Source organism: Chaetodon auriga, chromosome 5 (genome assembly GCF_051107435.1).
Source record: "Chaetodon auriga isolate fChaAug3 chromosome 5, fChaAug3.hap1, whole genome shotgun sequence".
In the NCBI taxonomy this organism is placed as follows: domain Eukaryota; kingdom Metazoa; phylum Chordata; class Actinopteri; order Chaetodontiformes; family Chaetodontidae; genus Chaetodon; species Chaetodon auriga.
In genome coordinates, this window is record NC_135078.1 from 9,663,685 (window position 1) to 9,676,750 (window position 13,066).

The window sequence follows — 13,066 nt, forward strand, 5'->3', positions numbered from 1 at the left end:
TTCGATGTAGCTGACAACCACTATGACAATCAGGACCAACAGGTGCTGACTGGATGATTCATGGATGAACAGTTTGGGTTCCTCTGTCTTGCTCAAAGGCACGTCAGAAAGAATCGAACCTGCGACCTTTCCACCACTTCGCTGCTAAATGAAAGAATACACTTTCTGTATTTGTGTGATTTGTGTTTGCTCAGCATCAGAACCAACCCAGAGTGGATGCTTCACATTCAATACATAGAGCATGAATCTGTGCAGATGACTGCATTCATCAGTTCATCTGCCATCTGAACACAATGACTTTAAATGACATCTTTGTGTTACTGGTTACTAATATAGGTGAAATTCTAATCTGGGGCATTCATTCACTTTCACAGGTAAGAAACTGCCAACCTGAGTACTTCTTTAGATGCTTTTGAAAAGATATAACTCCTGTGATAGCAGGGTCTTATGAGAGAAATGAAAATGAAAATAAGAAGCTAAATGGCAAAGAAAAACGGGAAGGGCTGTGTATTTAAATGAGAGTGCATTGTTCCTCCTGTCAATCTTTGCAATAATCCACAATCTGAGGACAACAATGTGTCCTCTGCCACTGTGCACTGCTCAGAATACATCAGGCATCTTGACGGACGCGTCTCCTGTCAGCATGTGGACGTATCAGATGATAAGGTGGACTAAAGCCTATAAATACGGCTGAAGGAGTCTCCCGGTGAGCCAGCGTTAAGACTCTGCTGCACCACCTGATGATCTCTGCGAGTGAACCTCAGCGTCGTCCCTCCTGCGTTTAAACGCTTCGTTATTTCGGTTCAGCCCCTCTTATTCGGGATAAGGCGCCGTCATAGCAGTCGTTGTCCATGTCTTTTCATATATGAATTCATCGCGTCCTCGTTCTATTAAAACGATGTTTCCCTGTGCGTAAAATGCCGCGCTTAGTGCGTCCTGGCGCGGACGATTCCTTGGAAAATGTGCGGTGTCAGTCGCGCTTCCTTCACGCCCCGCTGCTGTGGATCGGTACAGAGCAGGAGTGGCATCTCGGCGACAAAATCTGGATGAAAGAGCGTCCTTTAGAGCTCAGGCATGCATCGAGTAGTGAGATCATTGGCGTTATAAATATCCCCGTGCCAGCAGAACAACTCCAGCTACTGCAGCCGGGGTAATGCCCAGGAGCGCTGCACGCGTGTGTGCGCACGGTTTCTGGTGCCCAGACCTCAGGAGCGACACCAAAATGCTAGAAGTGGCCTAGCGAGTGTCTCCTTTTTGGAAGAATGAATGTTCCTCTTTACCTTCTCACCGTCGCTCACTTGATTTGCGCCGCCGCCGGAGCACAGCAGGTCTCTTTGGAGCGCCAACTTCTGGAGGAGGAGATCAGTTCGGGACGCAGGACTTGCAGGCTCTACTGTAGGGTTGGCATCGGCTTCCATCTCCAGATTCATCCCGACGGCAGAGTCAACGGCAGCCATGAGCCCAACCAGCTGAGTAAGTCATTCACTCCGGCTCCACGGTGCACGGAGCAGCCTAACTACTAAATTATAGACGTCTGACGCGCAGATGAATCCAGTGCGCCTCGCCGAGAATGCGCACTTGGATCCACATCCCCGCATCTGCTCCTATTGATTCTCCTCTGTTTGCGGTTGTTTCTAATTTAAATGCCATCCCTGGAAGTTAGAACAATAATGATTTACACAGGAAGAGTGTAAGGACCGCGCTCCTAAACTTAGGCTGCCTGACCCTGTGAAATATCTGCGCAGCGGCCATCTGGTTGACGAGCCTTGTTTGTGTCTCTCCGGGATGTTGGCAGGTAGACTATTTGTGGAAGTAACAGGTGCAGCATTGAGACACCAGGATGTGTTGGATTGCCAATCAGCGCGATTGTCATCACAGCAACGCTACTCCACACACTGCAAAAAATATCCTTAAAATTTAGACTATTGTCGTTATTGTCTTGTTGAATCTTCAACCTTCAAAACTAGTTTAAACTCGTTTGGTTTCCGTGCAAATTCAATGATTTAACTGTAATGAAATATGTCACATATAAAGAAATCAAACTAACACGTTGATATATAAGTACATTATTGTGCTGTGTGGAAATACCCTTTCAGTATTAAGGGAAAAAAGATTTTGGGGATTACAAACTACATGGAGTTGGCTGTAATAAGGAAGGTTAGAGTGAAAAAGAATCAATTAACTATTTGTCAGCTGACATTCATTTTTTTGTACATAAACAAACAACAGAAAAAAAAAACATTTTTAAATTGCAATGGAGGCGTCTCTGGTAAGATTTATTATTATCAGATTACCTCCAGTGAAAAGAGGGTAAAATTAAAACATGACTTGATTAATAAAAAAAAGAAACTATAGATATATAAAAATAAATAAATACACTCAAATCTGGACTCAGCTGCTTCACAAACTCAGATGAATGTGACCAATATTATTCAGCGCACAGCGGTTTTCATCTGCTTCAGAACAAATTAGGACAATTAGCCTGAGTTTTGACTGGAAACATTCATGAAAAGCAGTTTTCAAATGCTGTCCTGTATGCGAATCTCGCCTTGTGCCATCGAGGCCAGAAGACTGAAGTCATAAATCAGATTTTCAGCTTTTACTGCACCACCAGATCCCTCACCGCTCTTCTGCTGACGAAACAGCCGAAGCTGACCGTGAAAGTGCACTTGTGCCTCCATTTCATGGTCCCCTTTAGAAGAGTTGTCAGGTTACATGGATTTCAACACGACAGCCATGTGGATTTGAATCCTGCATGACAGCGCTGGAGACGAGCAGGAGGCTGGGCGTCTTAGAGTTGTAATGTGAAGATTCTTTTACCAGAACACTGCTTTCATACACAAGTCCTCAGGTAGTAGTTAATACACTGACAATATTAATATGGGATGACACTTCTGTTTAAGTTTCCTGTTACTCTGACCTCTCATTCATTCTGGGATACCTGACTGATATTGGTGCTGTGCAGCAGTCAAAGGGATATATTGGTTTGACAATATTGTGTCAATATCAGCATTTTATTAAGTGTCTCTGTCTTACATGGCCATGGGCAGTTTTTCCTTTGAATCAGGGTGTTGTTATCCTGCATGGAAGAGCAACTAACTGACCAGTGATTTTCATCAGCCTGATTTTCAGCTGATAGTTTTAATCTCCCGCAAAGGTCCACATGTTATTTCAAAGAATCCACATTGGCACAACTCACTACTCTGCTTGTCTGCATAACTCTAGGGTGAGTCAGGGTGCAGAGCGTTACATTACTAGAATTATGCTCATATGATTAAAAAGAAAAAGTAGGTTTTGGAAGAAGGTGTTGTCTGCATTATATTTTCATGTACTGATTGAAGCAGTGAAATGTTCACTGTGAGTGAGCTGTGAGCTTTTGTTCTCCTACAGTATCTGCTTTAAGAATGACTAGAATGAATGATTAAGGAGTTATTCGGGTTAGGCAGCTGAGTTCAGGGTGTGTGAGATTGTGGTTTTGGTTAAATGTGAAAAATAAAAATGACAACGCTGATTCCAAAACAGTTGGGACACTGTGTAAAATGTAAATAAAACAGGACAACAGTTTTACAAAGTGTTCCCATGCAGTAATCTCCTTTATACAGTCATGTGTTCACAAAGTGGTGAACCTCTCTCCATCCTCGCTTATGAGCGACTGAGCCTTTCCAGGATGCCCCTTTCATACCCAATCATGATCCTCTCACCTGTTACCAATCAACCTGTTTACCTGTGGAATGATCCAAACAGGTGTTTTTGGAGCATTCCACAACTTTCCCAGTCTTTAGTTGCTCTTGTCTCAACTGTGTTGCTGCATGAAATTTGGAATAAATATATATTTACAAAACTCAGTGAAGCTGATGAGGTCAAACATTAAATATATTGTCTTTGTACTGTTTTCAGTTGAATATATGTCAACAAGGATTTGCAAATGATCACATTCTGTTTTATTTATGCTTCATACAGTGTCCCAAAACCACACTTTACCTTTTCTCCACCACTTTTGGCCACTGAACAGTCTCTGTGAAGCATCTGGGGTTTAGGGGACTTGCAAAGAGCGCACTGGCTGTAGTTACTGAAGGAGGGTGATTCACTTGTTATTCTTGTACACCATAGCGACCAGCCAGTCTGTGGTTCAATCTGGTGACCCACAGGGGGTGACCCTGCCTCCCTGAACTCTCTGTGAACGTTAGTCCCACAAGCAGTGTCGAATTAACCACCGACAAATTTGTGCTTGCAGACATCAACAGCCTGCAATGCATGTAAAGGTCTTTGGTCTTCTGTTTTTAAAATTCATTGTGTCTGGCAAAAAAGGGAAAGTGAAATACTGTAACATACTGACCAAGATAAAGCCAAAGGTGCAGCTGAACTGGATAACTGAGCTGACATGACAGCAGAGCTGCTCTTCCGTCCGGACTGTGGAGGAGCTGCGAGTTATAGAGAATAAGAAGAGGAATAAAAATACACTTAAGTCATCCATCAATCATCTGAGCATGTTGTTTGTCCACACAGGTGTCCTGGAGCTCTTTGCGGTTTCTCAGGGGGTCATCGGCATCAAAGGGGTCTACAGTAACAGATTCCTGGCCATGAATAAAAGAGGACGGCTCCACGCCACTGTAAGTATCCCCACACCGTTTGTCTGCCTGTACTCTCAGCATCCACTCTCAGCACGTATCCACTTACTCTCACAGTTACCTGAATGCCGACGATTCACTTAAAGCTGCACTAAGTGATTGTTTAGCCATCAATATTCTCCACAAACATCCAAGAAAAATATCTTTCTCTTTAGCTGCTGGATGGTATTTGAAGTAATTCAATTAGATCCAGCTTTACCAGCTACAGCATTGAAATGATAAACACATTAATGCATCAATAATTATAACCCAATAACATAAAATGCATTACGCTGAAATGGCCCGTTCTGCATCGGCTATGCTGATTCTCAGTGGTTTTACTTAATTTTGAAGGCAGGATGTTAACTTGTAACTTAGTGTTTCTACTCTTGTTAAGTTTGTCTGCTTTTTTTTTTTTTTTTTTTTTAAAGACACATTTATTGTCAGTATAAATAATACTGATAATCTTTGACTTCTTGAAGTCTTTTTCCTGTTGTGTCGTGGAATGAACGTACGAACGGTCATGATGGCATTCATGGTGTTGCACTTGGTAGCTGACAGAGAAGTTTAAATCATGTCTCAGTCTTGGAAAGTTACAAATATTCTTGGACACGCTGCCGTCCAGTTCTGAGGTCAGCAAGGTGTGGGAGGAGCACTTTGAGTGAAGGATGCTGATGCCCTTATTAGTTTTTCAGAGCTCTCAGCTGCATCTCATGGTCAGATTGTTTTGTTATACTTGCTGTTCCCAAAGATCAAGAATGAATTTCCCTGCTCAGAGTTTAATATTGTTTACTTGTTTTTTGTCTTGGCCAAACTGTGAATCTGCATCTCATTTGCTGCTGATGTGATAGCCCTCTCTGCTGCATCCCAACTCCTTTTGAACTCACAAAATGGGTATATTTCTCCATCAGAACCTTGCATAGTCCATCTATATTAGTTTTATTTATTAGTTTGCGTGGCTTTGCATCTGTGCCGCCTACCAGAATCCCCAAATCTGACATCAGCATGTCATGGCATACTGCTGTAATCTTTAGCCACAGTTTCGAAGACTTTCAAATCCCCCCAAACACACAGTAAGCCCAAATCTGCCAACAGCAGCTTGGCCTCGCTGCTGTAAGCGGGCCCGCCGGCCAGCCAGCAGCCGGCCGTGCTGACGAGTCATCTGTGGGATCCTTGCCAGGCGTATAGATAGAAGCGGCTCCCTATTAGCATGTGTTAATGGGAAGAGCAGATTAAGTCCTGTCTGGGACGGCTGATAATATACAAAGGAGTGAGCCACAAAGTGAAGATCAATATGTTGAGTAAATAATCAGCCAGGCAGGCAGCCACCAGCGAGCCGGAGAGTCTGTGAGCTGCTGTGGGTGTGAATGCTGAGCAACAACGATTTATGCCCCCTCAGCTCCCAGTATTGTTTCATGAAGCTCTGTCGGCAGGGATGGATGTGTTGTCTCTCCTCAAAGTGCATTCTCAGCCACAGCTTGCTTGACATCTACTAATACGTCTGTGAGCTGTCCAGCAGCAGATACATATTCAGTTGTCATTGCAGCTTATATAAGCACACAGGAAAATTACAAACTTTCTCGGGGTCAAGGCACATCCCAAACAAGATTTAAATATCAAACTGGGCAGACATGGATAATAAAAGACAATCATGTGGCAAAGCGAAGCCGCACACTGCAGGGTGCTGAATCAAACTAAAACCTGACCATCGTTTTTGTTCTGCTGGCAGTTTGTCATGCATTGCCACGGTCTGACTCAGTGGGTTTTTTTCTAGTGGTCCAACATGCGTTCAATCCGGTCTCATCTGCCTCTGCGTGTCCTGTTCCAGACTGTCAAAATGTCACAAATAAAAGTCCAACTTTCCTGCTTCTGCACCAACTCAAAGGTCGATCATTTGTTGATTGCGGCAGGTTTGGTTCTGTCTGCAAGACTCAATCAACACAATCAGGCTGGAGGTGATGCCTTTAGAGCTGTTTGCAGGTTCCAGCATTACGGGACAGGAGGGATCCAGGATGAGGTGTTACTGATATAAAGATGAGCCCCTCAGTCAAGGACAGAAACTACATTTGCTGAAAATCCTCCAGTAGCATAACTCATTGTTTATCCTCATGATCACAGAGCAGGTTTAGTTAAAGATCACCTCTACTGGAGCTGCCTTGCTTAAGGGCACATCAGCATGAAAAGCAGTCCACTTTGTTTTCTGTATTGAATTATCGGTGACACTTATTCTACAACCCACAAATTATTATAATTTATTGCTTTGGGATTATAGTGATTCTCAGTGTCACAGTTGCTTTAAGGGCAGGAATAACTGTTTTTTTGGCTGAATAACATGAGACTCTTCCAGTCAGAGTAGTTTTATGAGCCTCAAGCTCTCTAATATAGCTAGTTAGCAAGCTTGCTATTCCTCCAAAATCGTGTTTGTGATGTTAGTGGTAAATGATTGGAAAGTGCAAATGAAAAGGAACATTTTCATTTCATTACCAATCACAGTTTCCAAAATCTTTTGTTCCAAACCCAGAATGTCTGATATCTAATGACCCTGTTACAGTTAAATCTGGCGCGGATGCTCATGGTCCTGAGATGTGAAACATGTCTGCCCTGTTCACACCTGGCATTAACCTGCGTCTTGGGTAATGTGTTAAGTACAGGCGTGGATGCACCCAAGATGTACTGAGCTGTGATCGCTCAGACCACATTCGGGGGTGATCTGGGCGACATGTGGCCACATTCTTTTAGCTGAGTACTCATTCATGCACCAACAGTATCATAGTACAACTGTAAAGTGTGAAATAACAAGAAGCAGCCCCAACAACAGGCAAAATGGATTCTAGTGGATGGAGCACACATGCTGTCTGATTCCCACCTGGCCCACCAGTTTAAATAATGGCAGGCCAGATTAATGTTGATGGTAATATTGATGGGTAGAATGGATTTAGAGGCTGCAGATTGCAACCAGCTGAATACCCCTCACCTCACCCCTCCCTTTCCAAGCAAACCTACCTACAGTGGCCACAAAACCCGTGTTTGGTTTGTCCATTCTGGGTAATGTAGAAACATGGTGTTGCGGAGGACCTGCTCCCTCTGTAGATAGTCTAAAGTAAGAAAAACTCAACATTTCTTATTTCAGGTGATTATACATTAATGAAAATAAACTTGTGAATTTTAAATTCAATTTCTGCCAAATTCTGCCAATAGATCCCCTGAATGTTACACACTGGACCTTTATATATTCTTATATTAAAAAGTGTCACTATGTTGTTTGTATCATATAACACTTGGCAGCCTCTAGACACTGACAGCAGGCCTATAGACTTTTTATTTTCATTATTTAACTTGCAGTTGTACACAGTAAAATTAAGTTTGATATTTTAATCAGAGTTTCTTTTTTGTAGTACAGCCCTGCTACTTACTGTAGATACTTTGCACTCTGAGAGACTGGTTCTCTGGCACCAACCTTGCAGTTGGGGCTTATTTTTGCCTCCGGAGCAGCTCTGCCTCAGAGAAATATTTGTATAACTAAAACTCCAATCTGTGGCTGCAGCTGCACTGCGCTATTTAACCGCCTTGATGATTTGGGGCGGATGTAAACCTCGGGGGCCACAGACAGGCTCAGGCCTCACGGCGGGGTGTCAGGTGACACCATGAACCTTATCTTGTTGCATCATCTGTCATATTCAATATTTAGATGTTTTCACAGTGGCAATTTATTGGCTGAATAATGGGCATGGAGACAGATGCACATTGCTCCGCATGACCTACTCAGCAAGACAGCACAAACATAATCTTTTGAAAGGTGAATGGGTCACCTGCATTCGTTGAACAAACAGTGGCCGAGTGAGGGAGAGAGAGAAGAGAGAGAGTCAGAAATAGACGACTGTAGTAGAATTATATGGCGACAGAAAATGCTGAAAGAGCACTGAGGATTTTATCAGTGAAACCACCTGGATTATCTCATGTGTTTGGTTTCTGTCATTTGTTTGAGATGTCCCACTTTGTTTATTTTGCATCTATGATGTATTAATACTGAAGACACTTTTTTCATGTCAGACCATTAAGCGTTTAACTTTCCCAACCAGTTCATTACAAGCCCAGTTTCTTGAGTTAGAGTTGACGTTTTTGGTTTTGAGTGGCATATCTCAATATTTGATGGATTGCCATGACATGTGATTCAGACAGTCTTGATCTCCAGAGGATGAGCCCAACTAACTTTGATGATTGCCTTCTAATTACAATCTGATCTTCCCTTTAGTTTGCCTCTAGTGCAACCAGCAGGTTGACATTTTTTGGCTTCGAGTGAAATGTCTCCGCAACTATTAAGATAAGATAAGATAAGATAAGACAGGACTTTATTGATCCCACACTGGGAAAATTTAGTTGTTACAGCCAGCAAGTTAAAAAAAAAAAAAAAAGCAAGCACAGTGACATAAAGATGTCAAAATAAAAATATAAAAGTCAAATATGTATATGTACATTTGTACAGATTATATAAAAAAAAAATAGTTTATGCCAAAGAATCCTACTGCCATCAGAAAAAGTACTGTTGCTAGTCTTGGATGGATTGCATTAACTTTGTTGATATTTTGTCCAATAATTTGGTGTATGACCAAATATCTGCAAAACTGATGACATTCCAAGTAGCTGTACTTATTAGCAAATGTGAGGATGCTAACATGCTCAATCAATACAATGAGACTGGTAAACACTATGTACCAAACATTAGCATGTTAGCATACTGACATGACAGCATTTGGCTCAGAGTGAAGGTGTGAAACGTGAACATTTCGCATTAGGGAATGTTTTCCTTGGAAAGAGCTCCCTGAGAATTTGGAGAATGATCCATTGGCATCTTTTTGTTATGTTGTAGTTAAAACTTCTTATCTGTTGAGTGTTTTTCAGCTAGTTAGTTAGAGACCCATTACCTATTGGAGAATCACAGTGTGGTTGTAGTTGAGTTTGTAGTCTCAGATTTTAGTGGAAATGGAATTAATAAAACGCTCTATCCATCTGTCTGTGGTAGTGGTAAGAAAAGGGCACATTTATGAAGCAACATTGTTTAGGTAGAGGGGAAAAAAAAAAGTTAGTCATCAGTAACTTTCCACCTCTGCCCTCAATACGGCTAACCCCCGAGGATCATGGGAAAGGTCCCTTTAAAAGAGTGTGACCAATCCAGCAGGGCGAGAGCCAGGTTAAACAGCTGTACAAGCATTATGATTTTAACAATAAGATCTCTGGAATCTGACTGCAGCCATTAAATCCTATGAAACACAGCAGGGGCCAAAGCTCCTTCCTGGTATGCATGCTTGTGTGTGTGTCCGTGTGTGTGTGTGTGTGTGTGTGCCTGTGTGTGTGCCTGTGTGTGTATACATGCCTGTGTATGTGTGTGTGTCTGCATTCATATATGCTCCAATGGATTTGTTTCCAAATGTGTAATTCCCTGACTGGTACCAGAGCTGGTATGTTGCTCAAATGCAGCGTTCTGTTAAATCATTGCAATCCACCCATAGCAGTGACTCGGGAGGTCGGTAAAGTTTTCTGATCATTTTTAAAAACAACAGCCAAAAGGAACAGTCGGTCACTTTGAATAACTTAAGGGTTTGTACTATTCTGCTGCGGCCGCAGCGCACTCTCTTGTGACTGGCATGTTTACCAAACGCTGTAATGGCATCATTTTCTGCTATGCTTCACTCTTCAGCAAAGCAGAACAGTTTGTTTTATTTCAGAATGGCAGGAGGTTATACAAGGAAGTCATACTGCAGCAAGAAAGCAGGCATCCCTTGGTACATGTCAGAGTTTCCCACCCGAGATATTTTTAGGCACAAAACGGGAACATTCAATGAATATCTGCATCTCCGTTTCTGAATGTGGTGTAGCAGAAGGTAATACTGCATGCTGGTGTTGTCTTTGCATTTTTGCTAAGCATGTGTACATTGTCCCAAACATTTTAGTGGAGGACGTTTGGTTTGGTGCACAATTTATTTCAGTTTGGCAGGTTTGATTGAACCCCAAATAATTTCAGTCTAATACGGTTTAATTACAGTTGATGTCTGCTTGTGGAACATAAATGTAGAAGTTCCACCCGGAAAGCTTTTGGCATTACTTTGGTTATTTTCTGTAAGCCAACCTATAAAGGTCACATTGGACCAGCAGTGGTGTGCATGGGAAGATTATTACCGATGATTATTGGATTATTATTGCTGATACATTAATGTATACACAGCATTTGAATCCACCTTTGTTGACCAGCCTACATAGCTCACATGTAGATAGCATCATCTGCACAACCCATACAAATGAGAAGCCACAGCTGAAATCGCCTCTCATTTCATCCCATTGAAGATGTTTCAGGTTTGTTGGTAAATTACAGCAAAACACAAGGTGCAAATGAAAACCATCAACATTGTTCAACCAAAGGCAGAAACCATGTTGATGCATCAAACATGCTAATTTCTTTTTATAGCATTGCGTGACCCAAAACCTCTCCTGAGATCCCAATTTGATCCTGCTGATCAGTTCATGCTATTGTAACAAGCACCGTGATTGGAAAAACAGCAGCCCATATGTCTTCAGTTTGAAGTTAATACACAGGCCATGATGAGTTTTCCACCAGTACAAAGCAGGCTCTGCTGCTGTCAGTCAAAGCATCTCTGTGATAAGGAAAGTCATTTAGATGACTTTGAAACCCACCCCCAAGATGAAAGTGGAATCTTCCGATTCTTCCGAGCAGCTACACCCAATCAGATCACAATCAGACGATATTATGTTGAACAGCAATCGGACGTGCAATGTGCAATTACAGCTGGAGATGATAGAGTATTTTCTCACTGTGAATTTGGTTGTAATTATGGTTTTACAAAAATGATCCAGCTCAGTGTGATTAGAAATTGGGGAATTTTTGCATGTTTTTCCCTTTAGTTTTTTGGTCATTATATACAATAATAGGTCTAACGTCAGCCGCCCTTAACATTCTCATTTTGTAGCTATTGTGTGAGAAAACAGTTTCAGTCAAATGGTTTTTGAAACATTGTTACATGGTGAAACAAAGCTGTCCCTTATGTAGATGTGCTATGACACACAGACTCTGACTTGTACAGCTGTACATGATCCAATCACCTGTACTTTGCAGGTATTTGTCATTGCTATTTTAAAGAGTGGGTGTCCCCTGAGCTTTTTTCCTCACAGTGAGGACAATTCATCTGAAAGATCACAAAACGTCTCTCACTGTAGCAGCGTGTGGGCATGAGTGTGTGTGTGCCCTTGTGTCAGATCAGTATTAACAAGGAAATAAAACGGCACCAGCAGGGAGAATCTGGCAGAGGTCAGCTCCCAGATGCCTCTTGGTTGGAGCTTTCTTGTAAAGGAATAGGAGCATTACTTTTTCTTTCCGTGACTTAAAGACAATTATCTTAGCAGCAGTTAACAAGAGAAACACGGTGTTAGGTTACATGGTAGCATGCAAACAGAGTTCCCACATGTTCGGTGGTTGAGTCTTGTTTACACGCGGACAGATCCAATATCATGAGTTCAGAAAAGGAACATGTGGAACAATTTACTAATTGAGCAGTTTTGAAGGTTTGTTAATTAAAAATTAGTCACAAATAATCTCACTGACTGAGCCAATGAGCTTCAAATTCCATAAGATTAAAGCCAAGAGCAAAAGGCAAGAGGTAACACCTGTTAATACCTTATATTTCCCTTCTTTTGTAGGAATGGTTCACCGACGACTGTAAGTTCAGGGAACGTTTCCAGGAGAACAGCTACAACACTTATGCCTCACTAATCCACAGGAACCACAGGACTGGTCGCGATTGGTTTGTGGCCCTCAATAAGAGAGGGAAAGCTAAAATGGGCTCCAGCCCGCGGGTCAAGTCCCAGCATGTGTCCACTCACTTCTTGCCCAGGGTCAGCCTGCACGACAGGAGCGAACGAGGCTTCACCATCACAGACAGGAGCAAAGAGAGGAGGAAAGCCCCGCCGCCACCACCGCCTCCCAAACCTGCTGTGGCGAAGGCTAACGTCCATGCGGGAACAACGCCAAGACGTACGCAAGTCAAGTACTGGCCCAAGTACCGGTTTGGATAGAGGGTTTGACTTCGTCTGGGAATACAAGGTTCTGACATCGGACGCCCATATAAGTGATGGACTAGAGCGAAAAACTGACAATGGTCATTTATCACATTCAAAGCATTCCGGGTATCTATGAAGTGTGTGAAAACCCTCAAAGGGCTGCCAGGTACTACTGCTGAGCTTTTCTTTGCTGAAGCTGTGATCATAGCTGGGACTTGTCTTTCCATTTGAGTCCATGATGCTCTGTCCTACTTTATGTTATCATTTGTGTCCATGGTGAACTTCAGCAGTGCCCCAGCTTGAAAAATGGCTTTTAAAATCAGATGCTGTCAGAGCTGAAATCCATTTCATTTCCATTTGCTACATATTCTTGAAAGGATTTTTGAATATAT

At 42.4% G+C, this 13,066-nt stretch overlaps 1 protein-coding gene across 1 annotated transcript; it reads left to right on the top strand.

The window, feature by feature from the left end:
• Nucleotides 1-1,262: 1,262 nt before the first annotated feature.
• fgf5 (fibroblast growth factor 5) lies at nucleotides 1,263-12,716 on the top strand. Its single transcript, XM_076731940.1, has 3 exons — nucleotides 1,263-1,473; nucleotides 4,507-4,610; nucleotides 12,315-12,716. Exons 1-3 carry the CDS (start codon nucleotides 1,263-1,265, stop codon nucleotides 12,687-12,689), a joined length of 690 nt encoding a protein of 229 aa, XP_076588055.1. The 3' UTR covers nucleotides 12,690-12,716.
• The last annotated feature ends 350 nt before the right edge of the window (nucleotides 12,717-13,066 follow it).

Excerpts from the sequence above, each read along its gene's own strand:
- fgf5 (XM_076731940.1), top strand. The coding sequence starts at position 1,263 with ATGAATGTTCCTCTTTACCTTCTCACCGTCGCTCACTTGATTTGCGCC. Across the intron at positions 1,474-4,506 it reads CCATGAGCCCAACCAGCTGA|GTGTCCTGGAGCTCTTTGCG; the intron begins GTAAGTCATTCA and ends TTGTCCACACAG. Across the intron at positions 4,611-12,314 it reads GAGGACGGCTCCACGCCACT|GAATGGTTCACCGACGACTG; the intron begins GTAAGTATCCCC and ends CTTCTTTTGTAG.